A 27,566-nucleotide genomic window follows, 5' to 3' on the forward strand; every position below is an offset into this window, starting at 1 on the left:
TTGTTGTTACTGTGTTTGCCATATTGAATACGTCACAGGGAGCTTGCCAGGCTTTGCCATGCAGGGGAGACAATCTTGGTAGCTTGCCGGGGCTCTCTGAGAGGGGCGGAGGAATCAAACCTGGGTTGGCCAGGTCGGCCGTGTGCAAGGCAAACGCCCTACCGCTGTGCTATCGCTCAAGCCCATATATATACATATAGAGTGAAAACTTTTATTGCAGGATTGGGGAGACAGGCCAAAGAGCTGAGTGCGTGCTTCGCATGCTGGAGGCCCGAGTTTGGTCCCTGGCCCCATATGGTCCCTTATGCACTTCCCGGAGTGACCCCCCTGAGCACAGAGTCAGAAAAAGCCACCCCAGCCACACTGGGTGTGGTTCAACCACCCACCCCCCCCACACACACACATTCATTTTTAAGCAGTTTATTGCCAGTTGGAAGGTGAGATTGCTAACTGATGACCCATAGTGCCCTGAGAAATGTGACCTTCGTGATAAGCTAGCTTTTTCTGTGATAGCCTCACCTTGAATTGCTCCCTATTCTTCTGCCGGCTAATGATTAGCGGGGTGAGTGTGTTTTCAAACGCTCTGGGTCGTCTGGCTCCCGACAGTGCTCAATACCACCTTTGTTCTCCTTCAACCTATACTACGGTTATTGTTCATTCTTGATAGTCAGGAGCACACTGGCAACCGCTGCTTCCCAATTCTCTGTGCGTGTGTGTGTGTGTGTGTGTGTGTGTGTGTGTGTGTGTGTGTATGAGAGAGAGATTTGCTGCTTATTTTTATTTTTAATTAATTTTTGGCTTTTGGGAGCTTACCCAGTGATGCTCAGGGGTTACTCCTGGCTCTGCACTCAGGAATTTACGCCTGGCAGTGCTCAGGGGACCCTCTGGGATGGCGGGAATTGAATCCTGGTTGGCCGCGTGTAAGGCAAACGCCCTCCTCGCTGGACTTTTGTTCCAGCCACACACACAACCCCCCCACCCGCTTATTTTTAAATGAATATTGGCACACAGGTCATTGTTCAAAGGAGGGACATGTGTTGTTCCAAAATACGAATCATGGAGTCACTGGAGCACACAAACACATCCAATTAATAGCAGGAAAATAGGAAGGCAAGTTGATGTGTGTTGATACAAAAAAAGGAGTCACGTTGCCAATAAATTATTATTAAAAATCCAGGAAACGCTGAAGTGATGCTAAATGGGAAGGGAAACAGATGCCATCGTTTCATAACTCACTCTGGGTCTTGTTTTGGGTCCACTCCCAGCAAAACACAAGGGTTCCTCCTGGCTCGGCACTTAGGAATTACTTCTGGTGGTACTCGGGGGACCCTGTGGGATGCCGGGGTTGTTGGCGGCATGCAAGGCAAACACCCTATCTGCTGTACTGTCTCTCCAGTCCCTATCTCTGGTTTTGGAATCAGGCCTGATAAAGAAACATCAGGGTGGGATTGGCGGTTGGGGGGGGGTAGGCAGGAAGGGAAAATTGGTCACATCCAATAGTGTTGGAGGACTACCTAGTTCTGTGCTTGGGTTTGCCCACAGCAGTGCTTAGGGGACCCTGGGAGGTGCTAGGGATCGAACTAGGGTCGCCCACATACAAGAGTCCTTACCCACTATGTTATCTCTCTTGTCCAAAGAGCAGGATTCTGGGGGGAAGCGTTTGCCTCCACACGGCCAACCCGGGTTGGATCCCCGGCATCCCGTATGGTCCCCCAAGCACCGCCAGGAGTAATTCCAGAGTGCAGAGCCAGGAGCAACCCCTGAGCATTGCTGGCTGTGACCCAAAAAGCAAAAAAAAAAAAAAAATCAAAAACAACAACAACAAAAAGACAAAGAGTAAGATTCAAATGCTCACTGGAGACCCTCAACAAATCACTGAACATCTGACGGTCTGGCTGGCTGCAAGCGCACGGAGACAGTAAAACATATGGATCTGATGTTTTAGGAAGTACCATTTCCATACAGGAGTAGAAATAAATCTGTGTTACGATGAGCATTAGGGAACAGTTCTAGGCTAGTTTACAGGTAAGAGAATTGTGTGTGTGTGTGTGTGTGTGTGTGTGTGTGTGTTGGAGGGGGGCACACCTGGTGGTACTCAAGGGTTACCTTGATTCTGCCCTTGGGATTCACTCCTGCCAGTGCACAGGGGACCAGATGGGGTGCTGAGGATTGGCTGCATGCAAGCCAACCCTTACCCACTGTACTATCACTCCAGCCCCTAGAATCATATTTTTATATAGTCCAAAAGCTGACTGAGTGTTCTGAGCGCCTGTTGGCATTTTATAATTGTTAACAGAGAGGGTGAGAAGAACTTCAGTTCAAACTGTGCTAGTTAGGGGCTGGGGCAATAGTACAGCCGGTAGGGCATTTGCCTAGGGCTGGGTTCGATCCCTGGCATCCCATATGGTCCCCCGAACCCCACCATGAGAGATCCTTGAGCACAGAGCCATCAGTCAGCCCTGAGCACTGCTGGGCAGGGCCCAAAAACAGAAACAAAAGTTGTTCTATTTAGAGGTGTGGGCCAGTAGCAGAACACCTGCCTTGTTGGGGTTGAGGCCCTGGGTTCCAGCACCTAAGTGTGGGAGGGAGGAGAGGGGAGGGGAGGGGAGGAGAGGAAAGGAAGAAAGAGTGAGGGGAGCCGAGGGTTTGATCCCCAGCACCACATATGGTCCCCTGGGCCAAGTCAGGTTGAATCCTCAGCATGACACAGGTCCCCTAAGCACTGCCAGGAGTGATCTCTGAGCACAGAGCCAGGAATAAGCCCTGAGCACCGCCGGGTGTGGTCGAACAATCCAAAAATAATTAAAGTAACTCTTAGAGGACTGGAGAGAGACTCACAGGACCGAGGCACGCTTTACCTGCAGGCGGTGACACTGCATGGTCCCCTGAGCACCACCAGGAGTGACCCCCTCCACCAGCACCTAACTAGGTGCAGGCCCTGGGCACAGAGGGGCAGGCATGCCCCAAACACATTAATGCAGAATCACTGACCTAATATTCCCGAGGCTCAGGGGTGTGTAACCCCGCCTCTGCATTCACAAAAAGCAGTAAAAAAACGGTGGCATTACCATGTATGGAAAACCAAGTACCATAAAGTAATTCTAAACTCTCCGAGGAAACTCTAGAATCATCAAAAACAAAGTCAGTTATTCAATTTACCCAGCTCCTATCTCCCGCCCCAGGCTCCCAGGCAGAGAGCCTCTTTCCTTGGCTAAAAAAGGAGATTGCGCAGGTGCTGAGACATTCCAAGGAAAGGCCTTCTCCACGACCCACCGGCATTTACCGATGCGTGAATAAAAGTACCTTGGGAGCCAGGGCAAAGCAATCGCTTGATCCAGGCTTTGCAGGCGGCAGGAAGCCCTGCTCCCAGGAGCCCTGAGCTCCAAAGCAAACAAAATACACCCAGTGGCACCAAACACTCCACCCCCTTCCCCACCACGGGGAACCCAGGCCTGGGCAACAGCTGACCAGCTTCAACCACTTCAAGGATCCCCTAAGTGCGGGCAAGGGAGTCTGAAAACTGCTGAGAAATGAGTGGAGGGGAGGGGGCTGGAGCACAGCGGGGAGGGCGTTTGCCTCGCACGCGGCTGACCCGGGTTCGATTCCCAGCAACCCATACGGTCCCCCGAGCACCGCCAGGAGTGATTCCTGAGTGCAGAGCCAGGAGTAACCCCTGAGCATCGCGGGGTGTGACCCAAAAAGCAAAAAAAAAAAGAAGTCTCAGGCACCCAGAGAGACAGGACAGTGGGTAGGGCGCGCTTGCCTTGCACGCAGCCGACCCGGGTTCGAGCACCAGCATCCCACATGGGTACCCTGAGCATCGCCAGGTGCAGCCCCCAAACCAAAAATAATAAGAACGAGCTGCAGACCTCCAGATGAGTAAACTGAGGCAAAACAAAACGCACGACCTGGGCTTTCCGGAACCAGAGCCAGCACCCCCGCCCCACCTTTCGATCGAGCCCACCCAGCGCGCGCTAACGCAGCGGGACTGCAGGGGCGCGGGGCGCGGGCTCTCGGGGGCCGCCCCCGGGGAGAGGCGGTGCTTCCCGGCACGAAGGCGCGGCGGGGGAGGCGGGGGCCAGGGGGCCGGACGCGGCCTTGGAGGGGAGGGGAGGGCGCCCCGCCGGCCGACGCGGGCGGACCGGGGTGACGACAGCCGCTCGGGGCGGCTAGGCTCACCTTATATGGACAGGAGCGGGCCGGCGGGGCGGGGCGGGGCTGGAGGGCGGGGCCGGCGGGGCTGGGGGCGTGGCCTGGGGCGTGGCGGGGCCGGGCCGAGGACGGCGAGACAAGCCGTGAGGCGGGGCCGGTGGTAAGGGGCGGGGCCAGCCGGGAGAGACGGGCGGGACGGGGCGGAGTCTCTCTGGGTGGGCGGGGACAATGGGCGTGGTTACACCCCTGTTGGCCCCGCCCCTCGAAGCTCGACTTTTTCGCTGCGAAGCCAGGACCTCGCTTGTGAACCGCTCAGAGATCCTTGGGCCAGGCGGATGGAGGCGGAATCTCCTCGCCCAAACTCTTAGCGGGAATGCACCATGGGTGGGTTCCTTCGTGAAGGTAGGTGGTGGGTGGGCCTTCTGGATAAAGCCTGACGCAGGAGATGGTGCAATTTCCCCCACGGGCGCTAAGCAAGTCTTTGAACCCCACGCTGCACCCAGGTCCTGGCCAAAACACGAGCCACTGTTCCATGGAAGGAGTTCGGTCCCCTGGCCCATTCGTGGTGGGACAGACAGGACTTGACACCTAAGGGGAAGAGAGATAGGATTAAGGCTCCTGCCTTGCAGCTGACCCCAGTTCAAACCCTAGCATTGCAAATGAGCACCACAAAGAGTTTCCCGAGCACTTCCAGGAGTGATTCCTGAGCACAGAGCCAGGAGTAAGCCCTAAGCACTGCGGTTGTGCTGGAGGTGATAGTACAGCGGGGAGGGCGTTTGCCTTGCATGCGGCGAAGCCGGGTTCGATTCCCCGGCATCCCATGTGGTCCCCTGAGCGCTGCCAGGAGTAATTCCTGAGTGCAGAGCCAAAAATAACCCCTGAGCATCGTCATGGTGACCCCCCAAAAAAGAAAAAAAACCTGTATCTGGTCTGCTGCACTTCCACAAGTGCCACTCCATTTCTGAAAGCCCTTCCCAGCCTCCTCATCACCTGCAGGATTAGTGGCATGCACAGCTCACCTGAACAATGCAGTTCCCTAGGGAATCATGCTGTTCCTTGCTTCCCGATCCTTACACCCACTGTCTCTGCTGATATCCTGCATGCCACAGACATAGGCTCATGTTTCAAAAAGATACCACCCCATTCTCTCCCCAAGCTCTCCACCAATTCTTCAACCTTTCAGAGCCTCCACATTTTTGTCTATAAAATGGGGATGAGCCCCTGCCCGCCTGGCTGTGGTCCTGGTGAGGTCCATGCACCATGCAGTTTCTGCCCGGCTGAGGATAAGGTGCACCTCGTAGGAGCCGCCCCTGGAGGTTTGTTGAGCAAATGTGGGAGACACCGCTCTAATGCCCCCCTACCCCCCCACCCCGTGCAAACTTTCTGTGACCAGTGATAACTGGTGGACCCTGACAATTTAAATACTATGTGCCTGGATGTAGGGATGGAGCCCATTTGAATGTTCCCTTCATGGTCTGTTTCATGGTTTGTTTGTTTGTTTGTTTTTTGGCTTTTTGGGTCATACCCAGCGATGCACTGGGGTTACTCCTGGCTTTGCACTCAAGAATTACTCCTGGCAGTGCTCAGGGGACCATATGGGATGCCGGGAATCGAACCTGGGTGGGCTGCGTACAAGGCAAATGCCCTCCCCGCTGTACTATGCCTGGGGTTTGGTGGCAATGTGGGACGGACATACATAGGATAGTGATGGGGCTCTTTGTCCAGATACATCTCTGGAACGTGATGAGGGAGAGTCAGCTATGGTGACACAGTAGGTGGCAGGGTCAGATCGGGTTCAGCTTTGTCCCTCTGGAGCCCCCCCAAAGCCCAAGTCCTGGGAAGCCCTTGCAGCCTCAGACACACCAAGATGGCAGCTCACCCTAGATCAAGTGCCAGAACCTGGACTTGGTGCTGGACTCAGAGGGCTGGAGGCCTCGAGTTTGATCCTTGCTAAGTGGCACGGCACAGAGCCGGGACTGAACCTTTGGACCATCAGACCTTCACACGACAGTCAAATGGCCAAGGAGTGGACTCAGGTCCCTGAGCACTGCTTAGGGGCCTCCTATACCTCCTCCCCAAATTACCTGCCCTTGGAGGACCCCGCCTCCACCCTTGGGTCTGTCCCCTTGTCCCCCAGCTTTGGGGTGAGCTGCCCTCCAGTGGGATCCTGGACACCCATGAAAGGCTCTCCTGGACTCCCCCAAACTCGGACTGTCCACATGACCAGGATGGGGACCCCCCCCGCAAAGAGCACAGACCCAGGGCTCGGGGTTCAAGTGATTTTGTAGCTGTCTCCTGAAGCCACCCCGGGTGGGCTCCGGCACGCGTCTGGAATGCAGAGGTCAGCACCCCCTCGCCCTCCCGCCTCGGTTGGCTGTCTGAGAGGGACACAGGTGCCTGAGAGTGGACAGCGAAGCGCCCCCTCCTTTAGAGGTGATGTCTCCCTCTCAGTCATGAGGAGTGCCACTTCCTTTCTCGGCCACTCCCTGGAACCCCCTGCCCTCCCCTCCCCCGACATTCCTTCCTCCCCCCCCCAGGGGCATGAGCTCTTGACGTGCACCGACTTCTGGGAAATGTGGACCCTGACCAGGAGGTCTGGAAGCCCAGTGGGGAGAGCATGATCCCGGCCTCTGGGAAAACGTCCAATTGCCCACCCCCCTTCTCCACTTGGGTCACTGTCCAGGGGACCCAGAGCCCAGGTAGGTGGCTGGGCCTGGCCTGCAGAACAGCCTGCCTGCCCTTGGGTGAGAGGAGAAAGCCCTGAGCATCGCTAGCTGTGGCCCCCAAAACCAAAACGAAACGGAAACAAAACCCCAGTAGGCCACTGGGGCCAGGGAGGGGGTGCAAAGGGACTGGGGCACATGCTTTGTATATGGGAATCCTGGGTTTGATTCTCGCCATCACATGGTCCCTCAAGCACTGATGGCAATAGCCCCCCTCACCACCACTGGGTATGGTCCCCCTCAAAAACAGACCCCCCAGAAAAACAACAACAAAAGAGAAACAGGGGCTGGAGAGATAGTACTGCAGGTAGGGTGCTTGCCTTGCACATGGCTGCCCGGGTTTGATCCCCAGCACCCCACAGGGTCCCCTGAGCACCACCAGGAGTGATTCCTGAGTGCAGAACCCGGAGGAACCCTAAGTATTGCCGGGTGTGGCACTGTAGCACTGTCCTCCCGTTGTTCTTCTATTTGCTCAAGTGGGCACCAGTAACGTCTCCATTGTGAGACTTGTTATTGTTTTTGGCATATCGAATACATCACGGGGAGCTTGCCAGGCTTTGCTGTGCAGCGGGATACTCTCAGTAGCTTGCCGGGCTCTCCGAGAGGGGTGGAGGAATCGAACCCGGGGGGGCCACGTACAAGGCAAACGCCCCACCCGATGTAGTGGCAATACCAGGCATTCCAAACAAAACAATAAATAAAGAGAAACCCAAGGCCTGCGAGGAGGGGGCTGGACGTGTATGTGTGCACGCGCGCGTGTTGCAGGGCGGTGGTTCCTTGGGACCCTGAAGCTCTTGAACCCTGATTTCCGACCGAGTCCTGGAAACACAGTTTCCAGGCAGAGGCGAGGAACTGCGGCAGCATGCCCGGAAGTCCTGCCCAACGCCCCCTGGCCCCCATATTGTTCTCCGGACCCCCCTAGCCCCAGCCTCGCACTGGGGATTTCCGGCCTGGCCAGGACGACCTGAACTTCCCTGGGCGGGGCGGCTGACTGCCCCTGCTGGGAAGGGGACTGGCTGGAGCGCCACCAACATGCCCTTGACCCCGGGTCCTGCCCCAGACCTTCCTTCTCCCTTTTCCCGGAACCGGGCAGAGACGGCTGAGGCTCATTTTCACTTAAGGCCACTTGGCTTCCAGTCACCACCACAAAAACGCCCGGCTCAGGCCAGGCCCCACTCCCAGAGCCTTGGGTGACACCTGAACCCCTTCCCCTCCTCACCCCCAGCTCTGACATGAGCTCAGGAGTGACCTGCAGTCTCGGGCTTTGCTGGATGGGCACGTGGGTTCCTCCTACCCTATGCACTTACTAGGCAGCACATGAGGGGCCTCTAGTGCCCAGACAGCAGCCAAGGGCCTCCATTCATTCCTCCAGAGCTAGGGACCACCATCCACCACCCACCCAGAGTGAGGGACCTCCACCTACCCACCCATCCAGAGTGAGGAACCTTCATCCATCCACCCACTCATCCACCCACCCAAAGTGAGGGACCTCCATCCATCCACCCATCCATCCACCCATCCACCCACCAATCCATCCATCCATCCATCCATCCATCCATCCATCCATCCATCCACCCACCCACCCATCCATCCACCCATCCATCTACCCACCCACCCAGAGTGAGGGACCTCCATCCATCCACCCACCCACCCACTCAGAGTGAGGACTTCCACCCACACACCCACCCAGAGTGAGGGACCTCATCCATCCATCCATCCATCCATCCATCCATCCATCCATCTATCCATCCACCCACCCAGAGTGAGGGACCTCCACCCACCAACCCACCCACCCAGAGAGAGGGACCTCCATTCATCCATCATCCATCCACCTAGAGTGAGGGACCTCCATCCATCCATCCATCCATCCATCCATCCATCCAGCCAGCCAGCCCCCCACCCAGAGTGAGGAACCTCCATCCACCCACCTGGAGTAAGGGACCTCCATCCATCCAGCCCCCTACCCGAAGGGAGGGTCCACAGCCTGCCAGTCTCTTTCCTGGTGCTTTTTCCCTGGGAGCATCCCAGTCTCCCATTTAGTTCTGTGAAGCCCCTCACCTGTGCAGTGCTTGGGGTGGATGGGATTGCAGTGAGAACATAGGCCCGGGGGCCAGCACAGGCAATGGGTTCTCTCCTGACTCCTGCTGACCTGGGGGGGGGGGGGGCGGGTCCTTGTGCAGAGGTCACAGCCTGGGGATGGGGACTGGGACTGAAAGGTGAACCCCTTTCCTCGCTTTCTGCCTGTGTGTGAGTCTCAGGGGGCGGGGGAGAAGGGGTCCCTACCAGCCCCTCTTCCCCAGGCTGGGGGCTCAAGGAGGCAACCCAGACAGAGCCAGGGGCGAAGGACACAGACCCAGCATGTCCCCGGGGAGGTCAGGGTGTGGGATCAGGCCCAGGGGATCCCCTAAGGATTCTGAGCTCACAGTGACTCAGGCCTTGAGCAGCTGCATGGCACAGGGCCAGGCTGGCACACGGCGGTCACCATTCTCCGGGGACCTGGAGCACCTTTTAAGGCTGGTCAGACGCTTGCACTGGGCCCTGCCCTGGGGCTCGGGGCCTCCTGCCAGCCCCTCACCTGCTTCACCCTGGCACCCTCTCTCCCACGTCCCCTTGGGCTAGCTCGTGCCCCTGGGCCGGCTCCTTGGCGCGTGGCAAGGCGCCTTACCTCACACGGGAGGAATTACATGAGGTCATGGGCAGAGAAAGGCCCTGGCAGAGGGCACCTTTTAAGGAGTGGGCCGGGCAGAGAGAGGACCTGGCCTCGGAGGCCGGGTGCCTTTGGAAGTTCCCCGCCCCCGCAGGTGAGCTGCCACTCTTGGCCTGGCTGGCTGCTGCCCGTGGAGTAAGATCAGGCACCTTGTTTGAGGAGATGACAGCAGCCTGGTCAGCCTGGCCTTGAATGCCAGCCCAGCTGACCACTGGCCTGGTGATCCTAGACAAGATCCAGAGCCCGCCCCAGGGGTCTCATGGCCAAGGGACTGGCGAGGCTGCCAGCACCCAGCTTTCCTGCCCGGTGTGGACAGCGGGCTGGTTTCCTTTTCACACGCCCATCGGGAGTCCCTGGTCCTTCCCCCACCGGGAAAGGAGCCTTCGAAGACACACAGAATAGGCTCAGGAGACCCCCCACAGGACAGGAAAGCCACACAGCAGGATGCCTGGGACCCCAGGGCTAAACTGCGAGGGCGGAGCCCAAGACACCCAGCAATGAAGGCCCTGGCACCCAGAAGGGAGCTGGAAGACAGCTCCAACAGCCTGGCACGTCCCTGGATGCAGAGGAGCTGCAAACAAGTGGGAGAGTTGGGGGCTGGAGCAATAGCACGGCGGGGAGGGCGTTTGCCTTGCATGCAGACAACCCCAGTTCAATTCCCAGTATCCCATAAGGTCCCCCGAGCACCGCCAGGAGTAATTCCTGAATGCATGAGCCAGGAGTAACCCCTATGCATTGCCAGGTGTGGCCCAAAAAGCAAAAAAAAAAAATAATAATAATGTGGGAGAGTTGGGGCTGACCTGGATTGGATCCTTGGTTCCCCCAAGCACCGACAGGAGTGAGCGCTGAGCAGAGGGCCAGGGGTGAGCCCTGAGCACTGCCAGGGGTGATGCTTGAGCATGGCCAGGTGCCAGGTGCAGTCCAAAAACAAAGGAACAGCGGAACCCCTGTTGATGAGGGGTTCAGGGATGCACGGAGGGAGGATGCTGAGCTCCCCCGGTGACTCACGGAAGAGGCCACGTGCCCACCAGTCAAGAGGGCTTCAGACCTGGGGACCTGGGGAAAAATCCAGCCAGGTGTGCCCCCGGGGCTGGCACCGGAGGGTGGATGGAGGGGAGGTGACACAGAACAGAAGCTGCAGCCAGTGCAAACCCCGTTTATTGGTCAGCGCGGATCACAGCTCCGCCTCCTGCTTCCTGAACCAGCCAATCGGCGTGGTGTGGGGCGGGGCCGGACCAGCAGGAATCTGTCCCCCTCCCCCAGGTGTTTGAGGCCTGGGAGACGTGGGGTGGGGGGGAGCTACAGGTCAATGAGTGTGGGTGCCCCGAGTCTGCAGAAGGTAGAAGAAGTGGGTGGGTGGGAGTCACAGAAAGTTCTTTATTACAGATCTACAGAAAAGGAGAGAGTCGTCTATTCCTCTTGCTGGCTGGGGTGTTTTTGTTTTGGATTTTTGTTTTTTTACAAAACAGCAGCAGGAAAAAGAAGACTAGCAAGAGGTCTCTGAGCCGGCCCGGGGTGGGGGGTTTCCAGGGGAAACGTGGGGGTTGCACGGCTGATCAGCCGGGAGAAGGCGCCAGGCGCTGGGGCACAGAGTGGCTGGAAGACATAGCCCCAGGGCCAGTGGCAGCACCGAGCCGGGCCGGCTGGAAGGCTCTAGGTCACCTAGGTCACCGGATGGGGGACGAGGCCGGTGGGCTGCCAGGCCCCTCTCCCACCCCTCATGGGGGCGCAGCATGACAGTCCGGGGGCTCCCCAGCCTGTCAGTCGATGAGCTTCTTCAGGAAGACCTCCAGCTGGTCCTCGTCTTTGATGCCCACAAACTTGTCCACCACGTCTCCGTTCTTGATGGCCAGCACGGTGGGCACGGCGGACACCTGGGTGGGAGTGAGAGACAGAGGAGGCCGCTCACTCAGAGAGGTGGGACCTTCCCCCCTACCCCCACCCCCGCTCTGGCCAAGCCTGTAGGGCCGCGCCAGCCCCTCGGGAAACTTTCCATTGTGGGCTCCTGGCCGTGTCCTGTCCCTCCCCCTGACCGCACGGGCTGACTCACTGGCCCGTGGTTAGACTGGAATGATGGAGATGAAATTAGCCCGTGGGGCTGTACTGCAGGCCGGGCAGCGGGTGGGGGATGGAGGGGACGGGGGTGGGGGGAAGCAGACGAATCCCCCAGACACATGAATGCCCGGGACCTGTACACTGGCACTGCCAACTTTGCAGCCGCGGTGTCCTCTGCCTCAGTGGGACACTGGTCTGTCCTGCGGGTTCCGGGCGGGGTTTTAGGGTTCCCTACATAAAGCCCAGCTCAGGGCCGCAGGCGTTTGCATTGCAGGGGCCACAACAGTTTGACCCCAGCAGCACGCAGGGTCCTCCAAGCTCCTCCCAGAGGGACCCCCTGAGCGCAGAGACCGCTGGGTGTGGCCCCCAAGACCAAAATAACCCGCAGAGCTGGGCTGCCCCCGACTTGGGCCCCCGCCGACACTGTCACTCAGGTCCTGATGCTGAGACCACGAAGGAGTGCTGGCCGGGTGCAGGGGATGTTCAAGGGCTGGCCAGAGGCCATGTCGGGGAGGGCCAGCACGAGCAGGGCCGCTGCTCCCCTGACCGACATCTGTCTTCTGGGCAGGGACCACGTGCAGGCTCCCTGGGGGCGAGCTGATGGGCGGGCACAGAGGCCGAGGCCGCCCTGGCACCATGCCCCGGCTGCTGCCTGGGCGCCCTGCCCAGCTCCGTGGGCACCAGAAACAGACACTGGAGCGGGTGGAGATGGACACAGGAGGGGTCCACGCGTGCCCTGTCCTTCTGCAGATCAGCTGGGATCCCTGGGATGCCAGGACCTCACTCAGCAGGGGCAAAATGCAGAGACCCACAGGCCAGCCCAGGCAACCTCACCCACGGACAGAGCCACGTCCACTCAAGGGCCCCGGGGTGGGCCAGTACCCCTGTCCCAAGGGGCCGTGGGGTCAGGCCACAAAGACCCCACTATCTTAGCCACACAGGTGGGCCGACCATGAGTGTCACCTCCCCAGCTCCTACAACTGGCCTGTCCTTGTTACTCTCGCTTTTGACACCAGCAGAGGCAGGAGGTCCCAAGGGACCCAGGAAGCCTGAAGCCTGCTGCGGCTCCAAGGTAGGGGGAGAAAGGGAGCACGGTTCTCTGGCGCCCCCTAGTGGCCTACACTGACAGCACGCACAGGGACAGAGCAGTCCTGAGTTCTGGGCTTGCCCTGGGGCCTCTGGGTCTGCCTGCACATGCGCCCAAAGGGCTCCGGGCTCTGAGGGGAGGGCATGGCTGTCTCAATCCCCACACCAACCCTACACGTGCACACCCGCCAAGACACACAAACACATACCCCTGGGTTCACACATACAGACACACACACCTCTGGGTTCACACATAGACACACAGAGATACAACCCTGGGTACACACACACACACACACACACACACACACACACACACACACCCCTGGGTTCACACACACAGATACACACAGAAACACACACATACCCCTGGGTTCACACATACACACAGACACACACACCTCTGGGTTCACACACAGACACACCCCTGGGTTCACACACACACACACACATACACACACACACACCCCTGGGTTCACACACACAGACACACACAGACACACACGCATACCCCTGGGTTCACACATACACACATACCTCTGGGTTCACACACAGACACACAGACACAACCCTGGGTTCACACACACACACACACACACACACACACCCCTGGGTTCACACACACAGATATACACAGACACACACACCTCTGGGTTCACACACAGACACAACCCTGGGTTCACACACACACACACACACACACCTGGGTTCACACACACAGATACACACTCATACACACACACACCCTGAGTTCAAACACACAGAAACACAGAGATACAGAGACACACACACACACACACACACACACACACACACACACACACACACCCCCTGGGTTCACCGTACCCCTCCTGCACACACAGCCACATGCTTTCCTCAATCCTGGCAGCCCTGAGGGGCAGGAAGGGGTGCCTGGGGTGTGTGTGGAGGGAGCCCCTCCTCATCTGAGCTCTGGGCCCAGGTGTGTGTGCATGTGTGTGTGGGGGGTGCCTGCCCAGTAGCCTGCAGCCTGCCTACTGCCGCTGAGCTCAATGTCCCCACCCAGTGCCCTCCTGGTGCACCCCAATGTCACCCATTGTGACGACTGAGGGGCCTTGAGTCAGCCGCCCTCTCCCCAGGGACCGCTCCACGCGGCACCATTCCCTGCTCGTGGTCACTGGATGAGCCACAGTCCCTAAGAAGCTTCCAGCCCCTTGGTCTGGGTGCCCCTCCCTGCAGTGGGCCAGGGGACGTTGGGCTATACGGTGAGAGGCGAGAAGCTGACGCAGCCCCGCAGGACCGGGACCTGCTTAGTCCCACGGTGCCCCGCCAGGGTCACGTCAGAGATGGCAAAATGTTTCCAGAGGGGACACGGCAGAGCTGGGCCATTCCAGCTGGGAGGCCCCGAGCGACCTGGCTGAGGAGCTGCAGAGTGTTCAAAAGGGGAAATGGGGGGGTGAATTGATAGGGGAGGGCATTTGCCTTGCACGCAGCTGACCCGGGTTCGATCCCCAGCATCCCAAAGGGTCCCCCGAGCACCACCTGGAGTAATTCCTGAGTGCAGAGCCAGGAGGAAGCCCTGAGCATCACCGGGTGTGACCCAAAGAGCAAAAAAAAAAAAAGGGGGGGGGGGAGATGGTCCAGTGGGCAGGGTGTCTGTCTTGTACTCAGCCAACCTGGGTTCAATTCTTGGCACCCCATAGGGTCCCCTGAGCCCAACCAGGCATGATCCCTGAGCAGAGGCAGGAGTTAGCCCTGAGCACTGAGAGATGTGGTCCACTCCCCCCAACACCCCCATCCCCCCTAATGAGCCATCCCCAGGTCACCCCTGATGGCCAGGCGGCTTCCTCTGACTTTGCAAAGGGTTCCCGTGTCCTGACAATGAGAATGTGACGTGGGCGTCAGGACGACCTCCCCAGAGGAGGGCAAGAGCCCCCAAGGAAACCACCCGGTTCAAAGGTCCCTGCAAGGCCTGCGGGACAGGAAATGCCTGGTAACTTGGGGAGCCCCCATGCCCAGCAAGTCTGGGGGAGACAGAGGAGATTCCAGGACACCCTGCCCTCTGCCTCAGGAGACATGAACGTGTGGGACAGAGGCTCACCTTTATTTATTTATTTATTTATCTATCTTTTTGGGTCACACCCGGCGATGCACAGGGGTTCCTCCTGGCGGTGTTCAGAGGACCCTATGGGATGCTGGGAATCGAACCCGGGTTGACCGTGTACAAGGCAGATGCCCTCCCCCACTGTGCTATCTCGCTCCAGCCCCTGAGGCCCACCTTCAGGGATGCTGGGAGGTGGAGGTGCAGAAGGGTTGCTGTTGCCACTGGACTTAACTCCCCGACTGGGATTTTTTTTTTTGTATCCCAAGTATTGGGGTGACACCCAGGAAGGAGCCCAGGACTCTTGTCGCAAAGCCCCTCTCCTGGGCCCTGAACGGCAAGTCCCCCACTAGATGGAAAAGCCCCGGGTCCTGGGGGGCCGCCCCAGGGGACAGGGCGCCCCCTTCCCTGGACCCCAGAACAGGCGTGGGAAAGGCAGGCGGGCATGCACCTGGTGCCAGTGGTTGGGGAGGGGCTGGGGAGCGGGGGGAGTTAAGCGGGACCTCCACGTCCAGGAGCCAGGTCTGACAAGGCTCCCACGCCACAGCTCCCGGGGGTGTGGGTGGGGTGGGCCCGGCAGGAACAGGCCACTCCTGGCATCTGCGGCCGCCAGCCGGTTCCCGGCACAGGGCGGGCACGGGGATGTGTCCGCCGGAGCCGCTGGGGCTTGGCAGTGGCCAGTTGTGCCCGCCCTCCTGGGCGGGTGGACGCAAAGGGAAGCTGGGGGCCTCCCAGGGTCAGACAAACTGGAATGTCCTTGGCTGAGGGCTGCGGGACTGACCCACGGCACCACCCATCCCTGGTGCCCACGTGCCATGGCAGTCTCGCTCTGCACCCCGCCACGGGCCTACCAGCACCCCTGCACCCACGATAGGGGGGGAAAAGACCCAGAGGGCAGGGCTTTCCTAGGAAACTGAGTTTTCTTTATTTAAAAAAAAATAGGAAGCTGGTATTTTCTAGTACAAAATTATAGTTGATGTGCTCAAATGCGGCATTATTTTAACTGTGAAGTAGAAGGAGTCCAGAATGTATTCTCAGGATAGCACTTTGGATGGTCATTTTCACATCCTCTGCCAACCATTTACACAAGTTGTTATGAAACTAACAAAGGAGATGGTGTCTGCTGGGTGCTGAGGGTTTTGTCAGGCACCTGCGAGGGGGCAGGCCAAAGCTGAAGACTGTGGGCAGAGCCAGTGGTTAGCTCTGACTCTCTGACTAATGCAGAGTAGTTTATCCTCGAAGAGTTAGGGACTTGGGGCTGGAGTGATAGTACAGTGGGTAGGGTGTTTGTCTTGCATGCAGCTGACCCAGGTTCAATCCCCGGCATCGCATATGGTCCCCCAAGCACTGCTGGGAGTAATTCCTGAGTGCAGAGCCAGGAGTAGTTTCTGAGCATTGCTGGGTGTGACCCAGAAAGCAAAAAAAAAAGTTAGGGACTTATCACTTCATTCCTACTTTGGACAACCTGGCAGGCTACCGAATGTAACCTGCCCACATGGCAGAGTCTGGCAAAGTCCCCGTGGCGTACCCAATATGCCAAATACCAGTAACAATGATGGGTCTCATTCTCCTAACCCTGAAAGAGACTTGAATATGGCACTTTTAAAAAAATCTCAGGGCTAGGAAGAAGGAGACGTTACTGGGGCCTGCTCGAGGCAATCGACGAATAACAGGAAGCTGGATGGAGAAGTAGCACAGCGGGAGGGCATTTGCCTTGTATGCAGCTGACCCGGGTTCGGTTCCCAGCATCCCACAGGGTCCCCCGAGCACCGCCAGGAGTGATTCCTGAGTGCAGTCAGGAGGAACCCCTGAGCATTGCCAGGTGTGACCAAAAAAACAAAACAAAAGAAAATGGGGGGAGGGGGCACACCCAGCAGTGCTCAGTCAGGGGTCTCTCCTGGCTCTGCACTTGGGATCACTCCTCTGAGATTCTGGGATTTAAAGCAGGGTCGGCCACCTGCAAGGCCAGTTCCCCAAACCTTGCACTGCCCTCTGGCCCGGAAATAGTCAGAAACATCAGCATCTGCTGTGGGTTCCTTGGGACTGATCTGTGGTTTGGGGGCCGCGCCCATCTCAGGGGGTGCCGGGATGGAGGTCCTGCATCAAAGCCCGTGCTCGGCGCCTCCAACACTCACTCCGGCCCCGCTTCAGTTCTTGATTAGGGGCCACCCCTGACGATCCTTGGGCCAGCAGTGACGGCCTGATGGGTCAATGTTCAGGGGCCACCCTGGGGTGCTCTGGGGAGGGGGCATGTGGTGCCAGGACCAAACTCGGCCCTACTTATCTATTTATAGCTTTTAGGGTCACACCCGGCGATGCTCAGGGGTTCCTCCTGGCTCTGCACTCAGGAATTACTCCTGGTGGTGTGTGGGTGACCCTATGGGATGCCCGGGATCGAACCTGGGTTGGCCAGGTGCAAGGCAAATGCCCTACCCGCCGTACTATCGCTCTGGTCCCCGTTTTTTATCTATTTATTTATTTGGGGGTGCAGGGACACACCCAGCAACGCACAGGGATCACGTGTGGCAGGGATTGGGGGACCATATGGGGCGCCGGGAACTGAACCCGGATCAGCCGTGTGCAAGGCAAACGCCCTCCGCCCTCCCCGCTGCCCTTTCTCTCTGGCCCCAAGGTTCAGCTTTTAGCACAAATACTTCACAGACTGAACAAATGTCCCAGTGGCTAGATTGGCCCCAGGAGTCACTTGGCTCGGAGACCCCCTGGGTGGCTCCCGGACTCCACCCCAGCCTGCCCTCACCCGCCATGCTGATGCCCGCCCCTGCTGCTGCCTGGCTGTCGATAAAGTTTTTTCGACACAGGGGCCACACCTCTGCTCACCGCTGAGCATGGCTGCAGAAGCACCCCTGGATCTGGCCCTACCAGGCTCCCCCATTCACCAGGCGCCCTCGTGAAAACATCTCCTCAGGCCCTGAGCACAAAGGGTGGAAGGTGGGAATCTGCCCGTTTTGGTTGTGGCCCTGTCCGCGGTGTCCAGGATGGCCCCTGGCCTTTCTGGGGCTCTTGCAGGACACTGAGGCCCGAGCACATGTGCTCACTATACCCACCCTCCAAAGCACCGGCAGGGAGGCCCGTCGTTTCTGCCACAGGCCACAGCCTGGACATGAGAAGGCCACTCAGAGGCTGGACAACACGGGTGGCCGGGAAGCATCTTTATCCACCCCACCCCGGGGCCAAAGCACAGGATTTCGGGGGCTGGAGCGATAGCACAGCGGGGAGGACGTTTGCCTTGCATGAGATCGACCCGGGTTCAATCCCTGGCATCCCATATGGTCCCCCGAGCACCGCCAGGAGTAATTCCTGAGTGCAGAGCCAGGAGTTAGTCCTGAGCATCACCGGGTGTGACCCAAAAAGCAAAAAAAAAAAAAAAAAAAAAAAAAAAAAGAAGAGCACAGGGTTTCACAGAAGCCCTGGGGTCCAGGGGTCATATGCGTGCCCCCCCTCGCCCCCATCAGCAGTGACTTTCCCTCAGCAGGTGATACCTGTTTGTCCCACCCAAAAGCTCCATCCCCCCAGACTCAGGGCGAGAAGCTGGCCCTGCTCAACCCTATCAGGAATGCCTGGCATGGGGAGGGGGGAGGAAGGTGGGGGGGGGGGCCCCAGTGGCACCTGCATTTGGGGGTACATAAATGACAAGTCTCAGAGAACCATCTGGCAGGAAGACAGCAGAGGCCTCTACCCTCCCCCCAAGAGGGGGTCAGACAGACAGACAGACAGACAGACAGATGGTGGCTTGGCTGCCAAGGGTGCTACGCCCCGAGAGCTCTCGGGAAAGCCAAGACACTCCCCGCAGGCTATGGGGAAGAGGGGGTGTCCCCAAGATGGCCAGCTGTACCTCATACTCCAGGGCGAGGTCCGTGTGATCATCAATGTCCACCTTGGCCATCACCACTTTCCCATGTTGCTTGGCCACCATCTTCTCCAGTCGCGGGCCCAGGATCTTACAGGGGCCACACCACCTGGGGGGGGGGGGAATGGGTATGTCCAGTCACTCGAGTGCTCACTGCTCCGGCCCCGTCCCAGGCGCCTTCTCGTGACCCCCTCCCAGAGGGCCCCTTTGCCCATTATCTCTGTGTCCCGTGTTTGAATATTAACCCGCCTTGTGGACGTGCTGGATGCAATGACTCTGCAACCAGGGTCACCACGGGCCCTGGACTTTACAAACGTGGGTCACGGGCTGGACTGACAGCACAGCGGCCTCGAATGTGGCCATCCAGGGTTCGATCGCCGGCATCTGATATGGTCCCCCGAGTCCCGTCAGGAGTGATTCCTGAGCACCACTGGGTGTGGCCTCAAATTTAAAAACAAAACAAAACCCCCAAAAACTCCGAAGGGTGTTGGTAAGCTTTAGTTTGGGGACAGCACAGGGGTCAAGGCTATGGCACATGTCCTTGGCTTGATCCCCAGAAGCACATGGGTCCCTGCACGTCTGTGTTGCCTCAGAGGTTCCCGGCTGAGCGTCACCGAGGCACCCCAGGGCCCCTGATCTGCTTGGGAATACACCCCCAAAATCCATTCAGGGGGCCAAAGAAATAGAACAGGGGTTCTGCACCTGCCTTGCGTGCTCGATCCCTGACAACCCATAGTGTCCCCCATCCCCGAGCACAGAGCCAGGAGTTATGTCCTGAGCACTGCCAAATGTGGCACAGAAACCAATCAAACAAACAAACAAAAAACCGGATTTGGTCAGGTGAGGTCCAATTTTTTTTTTTATTTTTGGCTTTCTGGGTCACACCCGGCAATGCTCCTGGCTCTGCACTCAGGAATTACTCCTGGCAGTGCTTGGGGGACCATATGGGATGCTGGGGATTGAACCCGGATCAGCTGCTTGCAAGTCAAACGTCCTACCCGCTGTGCTCCAGCCCCAGGTTCTGGAACTTATAGCAGCACAGAGGGAGCTTCTCCAGATGTCCTCTTCACCCTGCGCCCAGCATGGTCACTGCGTGAGGGCAGGTGCAACCCTTGGGGCAGGGGGTCATCTCAGGCAGGAGGCACCCAGTGCAGTGGCTGGCTAGCTCATACCCAGCTTTGCAGCTGCTCCCCACCTGCTGGACACTCCGGAGTATTCCCTGTCCCAGATGAGGCAGGAAAGACACAGCTACTATCACACTTGGCCTTTTCTTCCCTTCCCCGTTCAGAGATTTCCCGCGCGCGTACTACATTTGCAGATGCTCGGGGATCACTCCTGGCAGTCCTCTGGGGACCCTATGGGGTGCTGGGATAGAGCCCAGCTCAGTCTTCTGCAAGGCCAGTACTCCACCCGCTATCCTATCCTCGGCCACCATTCGGAGGTTCCTAAACACCCTGGAACTCACTGGGTTAAGATCCTATGTCTGGTCCTTTCCTCCCCGTCCCAATAAGACCAATGAGTGGCCGCCCACGAACAGCCTCTCTGGCCCCTGATCAAGCTGCTTACCAGCCATAATCCGAGAGACTCAGGAACAAATCTCGGAACCCAGCAAGTTTTGGCAGAAAACCTTCCGGATTTAAAATTGTTAAAATTTCAGAATTCCAAAATCATGTGGCCACTACTGCGGCCACGCGACATCAGGTTATTCATAATCAGCAACAGAAAATAAGTTGTCTATGGTTACCTTTTCGGCATATCTGAGTGCTGGGGTAAAATCCTAAATAATAACGGTGGGTCTGGTGTCAAAGTATTGAATGTAATCAAAGTAGAGAGAGAGAATAATGTGGAAATCACTGCCCCACAGGTAGGGGGAGGGTGTGGGATGGGGGTATACTGGGGGTTTTGGTGGTAGAGAATGGGCACTGGTGAAGGGATGGGTGTTTCATCATTGTATGACCGAGATTTAGACCCGAAAGCTTTGTAACTGCTCTCACGGTGATTCAATAAATAAATTTATAAAAAGGGAAAAAAAAGTAAGGTGGAGTTCATGCACAATTCAATCAATTCATTCAATCAATGGCTGAATAAATATCAATACTCCTACATTAAAAAAAAAATCCTATGCCTGACAAAAAAGGTAGCCCAGGTCTGCCAAAGGCCTCTGGACAGGAAGGACAGATAGTGCTGTTTGATTGGCCTTACCCCAAACTCACTGCACACCCTCCTTCCTCACTGACTTCTTAGGGCTCTGTCCAGCGGCTTGACAGCCAGGCTCCAAAGGCTGCAGGCCGGGCAGATGAAAGCCACAGGTACTGGAGTCAAGACAAACAGCTCCCTCTGCCAGCTGGGGCACCACCAGTGGGGTGCGCTGATAACCGCCCACCAGCCTAGCCCAGTCTTGCCGGCAAGATGTTAAAATGAAATGAGCTTATCTGCAGGGCCTGGAAGCAGCAGGCATCAAAAGCCAGATGCTACTAAATAAAGATGCTAATAAGACAGGAGCTGCTTGGGACCAAGCTCAAGATGCCTCTGGGCCAATCGGGTGGAGAGATGCAAATCCCACTGGAAGTGAAGATGCCACTGGGCCAATCGGCTGGAGAGATGCAAATCCCACTGGAAATGAAGATGCCTCTGAGCCAGTCGGGTGGAGAGATGCAAATCCCACTGGAAGTGAAGATGCTTCTGGGCCAATCGGGTGAGGAGACACAGACCCAGTGTGGTTACTCCCCAAAAGTTCCTAGACAGGCCATGCTCAGTGGTGCTCAGGGCTTACTCCTGGCAGTGCTCGGAGAGCATATGAGAAAGGGGGTTGGCAAGTGACCCGAGGGCTGTGCTATCTCCTCCATCCCCACACCCGATCTCTGAGAGTGTCATCCGTCTTGGTCTCCCCCATCACATAGCAACAGCTGAACAGGAGACGCCCCAGGTTTCCTCCAACCCCCAAGACTCACTGTGCATGGAAATCGACCACCACGGGGGTCTCACTGTTGACCACGCGGTCCTGAAAGTCAGGTCCATCCTGGATGTTGAAGGTTGTCCAGCAGGCTCGGGTGGTGGCTATGGACCGGGCGGGGCTGGGCCCCACTGCCAGGCTGTCGGGGAGGTGCCGGGAGGCCTGCGAGGCCCTGGGAGCGAGGGGTGCTAAGCGGCCATGAGAGGGCTTCGGGGAGAGGAGGGAGGCCAGGCACCTCCGTAGCAGCAGCCGCTGAGCCATCTGTGGGGGGCAGAGGCAGAAAGATCAAGGGGGAGGGCCAAGAGACAGTATGGGGGTAGGGGACTTGCCTTGCTTGCGGCTGACTGGGGTTCAATCCCCGGCACCCCACATGATACCTGTGCCTACCTAGGAGTGATCCCTGAGGCCAGAGCCAGGAATGAACCCTTTTAGGACACTGCCAGTGTGGCCCAAAAAAGGGAAGGAAGAAAAGAAGGTAGGGAAGAAAGGAGGGAGGGAGGGAAGGAGAGAGGGAGGATGGAGAGGAGAAAGGAAGGAAAGGGAGGGAAAAGGGAAGGAGGAGAGGAAGAAAGGAACGAAAGAAGAGGAAGGAGGGAAGGAAGGGAGGAAAGAAGGAAGGGAGGGAGGGAGGGAAGGAAGGAAGGAGGAAGGGAGGGAGGGAGGGAACGAAAGAAGTTAGCACAGCAGAACAAGTATGCAACTTGGGAGCAAAAGACAGATGAAGACTCCAAGACTCAAAGTTGGCAGAAATATGCAAGGAGAGTTTTGGCGATGAGGGAGGAAAGAGATCAGAGGGGAGAGGGAAGCAGCCCGACGGACTGGAAAACTAGGCTGACAACCGACAGGCAATGAGGATCCAGGGGGCGGCCCTGAGGCTTACTTGGCAGGGCTAAGGGCTCAAGAGACAGGGCCTTTGGTCCCGCCAGACCAGTCCCGTTTCTCTGCCACTGCTGGCCGGCCCGCTAAGTTGTGACACACCCCAAGCCAGGAGCGAGTCAGTCACGTGGGCACCCCGGGCCGCCTGCAAAATCGCGCGACGGCCCCCTCTTCCTAAAGAGTTTGTTCCGGGGAAATGCAAGCTGTCAACCATCCCAGGGGGAAACCAGAGGCACGGGGGTGGGCAGGAGTGCGGGGGGAACTCGACGAGAGGGGGCGGGAGTGCGGGAGGACCGGGGGGGGGGGCACCGCGGCCACCTGGGACCCCGGGACCCCGAGAGGCAGGTCGCCCCCGCCCCGCCCGGCACCCCCCGCCGCTGGCCGGTCGCAGGCCAGGTAGGAAGGCGCCTGCCCGCCGCCAGTCTCGACACCAGCCCGAGCGATGCCCGCGGACGCCTTACCTCCCGGCCGCGCGAGCGAGCGATGCAGAGCCCGGCCCTCCCGGCCCGTCAAGGGCACTCATGGCGTCACTTCCTGGGGGCGGGTCTTAGTGTCCCATCCAGCCATTGGCAACCTGGGATGCGTCGCCCCGCCCCTTCAGGGGGCGGGGAGGATCTTCCGCCAATGGGAAGGCTGAGAGAAACCCGCGAAAGGGGCGGGGCTTCCCTGAGGAACCGGAAGAGAGGGCGGGCCCCCGGGCGGAGAGACGCGTTCATTGGGCTTTCTCTGGGAGGCGGGACTGCAAGAAGGGCGGGCCCCCGAGATGGCACCGGAAGTGGAGCGGGAAGGAGGCGGGAGATGAGGGGAGGCGGGGCTTTGCAATTTGCACGCGCCGGTGGCTTTGTAGGTCAGCCTCCTCCGCTCGCCCCGGGCTCTCCCGGTCTCTGAAGCCTCCTAGAGTTGCTGCTTTGTTGGAATAAGGAAGCTGAGCTCTTCAAAGGTGTGATGCTGGGGCTGGAGATGGTACAGCGGATAGGGCGTTTGCCGACCTGGGTTCAATCTCCTGCATTGCATATTAGCACCACCGCCAGGAGTGATCCCTGAGTGCAGAGCCAGGAGTAAACACTGAGTATCACTGGGCGTGGCAAAAAAAAAAAAGCACACCTCTGTGGTCCTTCCGCAGGGAACTTCAACTTCCCCAATATGTGAGAGTGACAGCTGGACAGCTGAGACTGTGCTCATGGAACCATCACTCTTGTCTCCTTGGAGTTGCTGGGGAGCTGAACGCCCCCAAACCCCCTTCCCCACCGCCAGCCACACCAGCCATGTTCTCCTGATGATACCTGGGGGTGTGGCCCTTGAGGCTCCAGGTAAAGCTTTACCTGCTTGGCCCTGACCTTCCTTTCCCACCGTCTCTGTCGTGGACGGGAAGAGTCTGGATGCTTGCGTGTCTCAGGCTGGTGTCAGCCACCGGTTGACTACCCTGAACCCTAGGTCTGCCATTATGACCCCTTATAGCTTTTCAGCTCTGCGGCTGTACCCATCAGTTCCTCTTTGAAATGCTTCTCTTCTGTTCCTTAGAATTGTTCCTGAATCTGACATCCAGGTGTCTGCAGCCAGAAAGCCAGTACCTGAGAGATGAGGGTTAGTGTGAGGAAAACATGCCTAGAGCCGTATGTTTTGCATGCAGGAGCCTTAGGTTCAATCCTGCACTTCATGGTCCCCTGAGCACTGCCAGGAATGAGTCCCCAGTAACTGGTTGGGAGCAGCACCCAAGCACCACTGAAAGAAAGAAAATGGATTTATTCAGGGGCTGGTAATCTGAGAAATGGTGGAATTATTATTGCCACCTGCCCAAAAATAATCTCAGAGGTCACTTCCAGTGGGCTTGGAGAAACCAGGGATCTAACCTGGGTCTGCTGCATGCAAGGCAAACACCCTCCCCCACTATACTATTGCTACAGCTCTGCACTGAGTGTGTTACTGTGGGTCCTGGTTGAAGGGTGTGAAAGTGACCCCTTTCTTTTGAAGAAGTACGAGCCCCTGGTGCTGTTCTGAGCATCTTCCATGTATTCACTCCTCCCATCATCCTACAAGCCTGTGAGGTCGGTCTCATTACAGATGGGGAAACTGAGGCACGAGAGGTTAAGCAGTTCACCCGAGGCCACCCAGACAGCAGGAGGTGGATGCTCCAGGGTTATATTTTTTCCTTTTGGGTCACACCCGGCGATGCACAGGCATTACTTCTGGCTCTGCACTCAGGAGTTACTCCTGGCGGTGCTCAGGGGACCATATGGGATGCTGGGAATCGAACCCAGGTCGGCAGCATGCAAGGCAAACGCCCTACCCGCTGTGCTATTTCTCCAGGCCCTCCAGGGTTATTTTGCCTTTCGCACAGATCTGGCTTGACTCTATTTATTTATTTATTTATTTATTTGCTTTCTGGGTCACACCCAGCGATGATCAGGGGTAACTCCTGGTTTTGCACTCAGCATCCTGCTGATGCTTGGGGGACCATATGGGATGCCGGGGATCGAACCCAAGTTAGCCGCATGCAAGGCAAACGCCCTACCCGCTGTACTATCGCTCCGCCCCCCCCCTCCCTGGCTTGACTCTAAAGTGCTGCTTCCCGGAGAGACCAGTCAGTGAATCTAGGCACCTGGAGGGGCAAAACCCCTTCTTGAAAGGGGTAGGCAGGTAGCAGGAATCTGAGCTGCGGCTATATGCATAAGCGTCCACCAGGTGGCAATGTGGTTCCCGCGGAAACTGAGCTTCACCTTGGGGCTCAGGCTCCTTCTTGTCTACAGAAGCGATCTCTGCAGGGGACGGGGCTAGAGGGAGGCGCCCCAAGAATGAAGGGTGGGTCGGGTGAGTCTGGGCGGGAGCTCGGCTGGAGAGAGCTGGCTTTGCCTGTGCGAGGCCCTGGGTTCCTTCCGTTGTTCCCAGTATTGCAGTTCAACAAATAAACGGCCAGTGGGGCCAGAGGCAGAAAGGACAGAGGGGGAAGGCGCTTGCCTTTGCAAGCAGTCGGCCTGGATTGGATCTGCAGCTCCATATATGGTCCCCAGTCCCCGCCAGTATGTACCCTGAGTGCGGGGGTGGGGGGGAGAGAGAGAGAGAGAGAAAAGAGAGAGAGAGAGAGAGAGAGAGAGCGCGCGCCACAGTCTAAAGTGATTGTGGGTTCCACCCAGGGTACCTTAGTTTCCAGTCTCAGCCTCATTGGTCATTTTTTTTTAATTTCGTGTATGATGCTGGACGTTTTTCTAACATCGAAGAACAATTGAAACTATGCCTTGGGTTTTGCAATCCGCAGAGGTGGCATGGTGTTAGGATTCACATTCTGTGTTGCCGTCAGCAATTACACAGACTCCCTCTCTATTTCTTCTGTTTCCTGCTTCTTTTTGGGGGGGGGGGAAGGGGAGAGGCTAGAGGGCTGGAGAGCAGTGCTCAGAAGATCCTGCAAAACTTCCGCTCAGCCCTTGAGCCCTTTCAGAACGGAAAGGTTTGGGGCTGGAGCGATAGTACAGGGGAGAGGGCATTTGCCTTGCACGTGGCCGACCGGGGTTCGATTCCCAGCATCCCATAGGGTCCCCCGAACACCACCAGGAGTAATTCCTGAGTGCAAAGCCAAGAATAACCCCTGAGCATCTCCGGGTATGACCCAAAAAGCTAAAAAAAAAGAAAAAAAGAGCAGTGGGGGCTGGATCGATAGTACAGAGGGTAGGGTGTTTGCCTTGCATGCAGTCGACCGAGAGAAAGAATCCGGAGTTCTGACATCCGTCGACGATCAAGAATCAGGGACGCTGTCTCATTTGCCAAGGTGTCAAAAATCAGATGGACTGGTCATGTAATGAGATTTAAAGACGACCGCTGGACTAGAGCTGTTACTGACTGGATTCCATGGGATGTCAAAAGACCGCGTGGCCACCCACCTACCAGATGGTCAGACTTCTTCATCAAGATCATGAACGATCGGTTTGAGGCTCTTCATGTTCCTAGAGCAAACAGATGTCATTGGGCTACACTAGCACACGACAGGGACAAATGGAGACATTACTGGTGCCCGTTCGAGCAAATCAACGATTAACGGGAAGTCAAGTGATCAAGCAGTCGACCCACGTTCGATCCCTGGTATCCCATATGGTCCCACAAGCACTGCCAGGAGTAATTCCTGAGTGCAAAGCCAGGAGTAACCCCTGAGCATTGCTGGGTGTGACCCAAAAAGCAAAACAAAACAAAAAAAGAACAGAAAGGTTTGACCCTGGGTGGGAACCTTTTCCCCTTGCCACTTACTCCTCATTAGGGCTGGAGTGAAAGCACAGTGGGTAGGGTGTTTGCCTTGCACACAGCCGACCCGGTTTTGATTCCTCTGCACCTCTCAGAGAGCCCGACAAGCTACCGAGAGTATCTCGCCTGCATGTATTCGATATGCCAAAACCAGTACCAATAAGTCTCACAATGGAGACGTTACTGGTGCCCGCACGAGCAAATCGATGAACAACGGGAGGAGGACATTGCTACAGTGCTACTCCTCATTAATATACAGGACAATTCTTCCTCTTGGGAGCACAAATTTGGGATGTGCTGGCTGTGAGCTGGGCTTGGACAGAGGGGGCAGGAGCTGGCTCTCGCTTGCCCGTCCAGGGGCTAGGGGATTGGTGTGCTTGGGGGGCACCAGGGCAGCACAGATGCTGCTGGGCGGGGCAGAGCCTGCAGCTGCTGAGGTTGAAGGGAAACCAAGGCTTTCTCTTCCCCAAATCTCTTGGGCACCCTCATCCTTGGGCAGCTGGGGGGTGGAGAAATGAGCACTGGACCCAGAACTGAAACCAGGTCTTCACCGGGCTGAGTGAGTGCGGGGCGAGCCCGGCACCCCCACTGTGGAGCAGTTCTTGGGTGCTCTGGGGAAAGGTGGATGGATGAGGCAACCCGTCAGGAGGTGGGATGAGACGGTAACAATAAAAACTTTTTAAATAAAGAGGCCGCACAGCCAACGTGAGTTCGATCCCCGGCATCCCATAGGGTACCCCCCGAGCACTGCCAGGAGTGATTCCTGAGTGCAGAGCCAAGAGGAACCCCTGAGCATCTCTGGGTGGGACCCGGAAAGAAAAAAAAATTTAAAATAACGT

General features: G+C 57.5%; 1 protein-coding gene across 1 annotated transcript; it reads right to left on the reverse strand.

Annotated features, from left to right (window-relative positions):
- Positions 1-10,939: 10,939 nt before the first annotated feature.
- Positions 10,940-23,041, reverse strand: TXN2 (thioredoxin 2). The gene is made up of 4 exons (XM_056137526.1): positions 22,962-23,041; positions 21,623-21,885; positions 18,657-18,780; positions 10,940-11,456 (listed from the first exon to the last, which is right to left on the reverse strand). The coding sequence occupies exons 2-4, from the start codon at positions 21,883-21,885 to the stop codon at positions 11,343-11,345; spliced, it is 501 nt and encodes a 166-aa protein (XP_055993501.1). The 5' UTR covers positions 22,962-23,041; the 3' UTR covers positions 10,940-11,342.
- Positions 23,042-27,566: the final 4,525 nt, after the last annotated feature.

The sequence above is a fragment of the Sorex fumeus genome, unplaced genomic scaffold (assembly GCF_029834395.1).
Source record: "Sorex fumeus unplaced genomic scaffold, SorFum_2.1 ptg000125l, whole genome shotgun sequence".
Lineage (NCBI taxonomy): Eukaryota > Metazoa > Chordata > Mammalia > Eulipotyphla > Soricidae > Sorex > Sorex fumeus.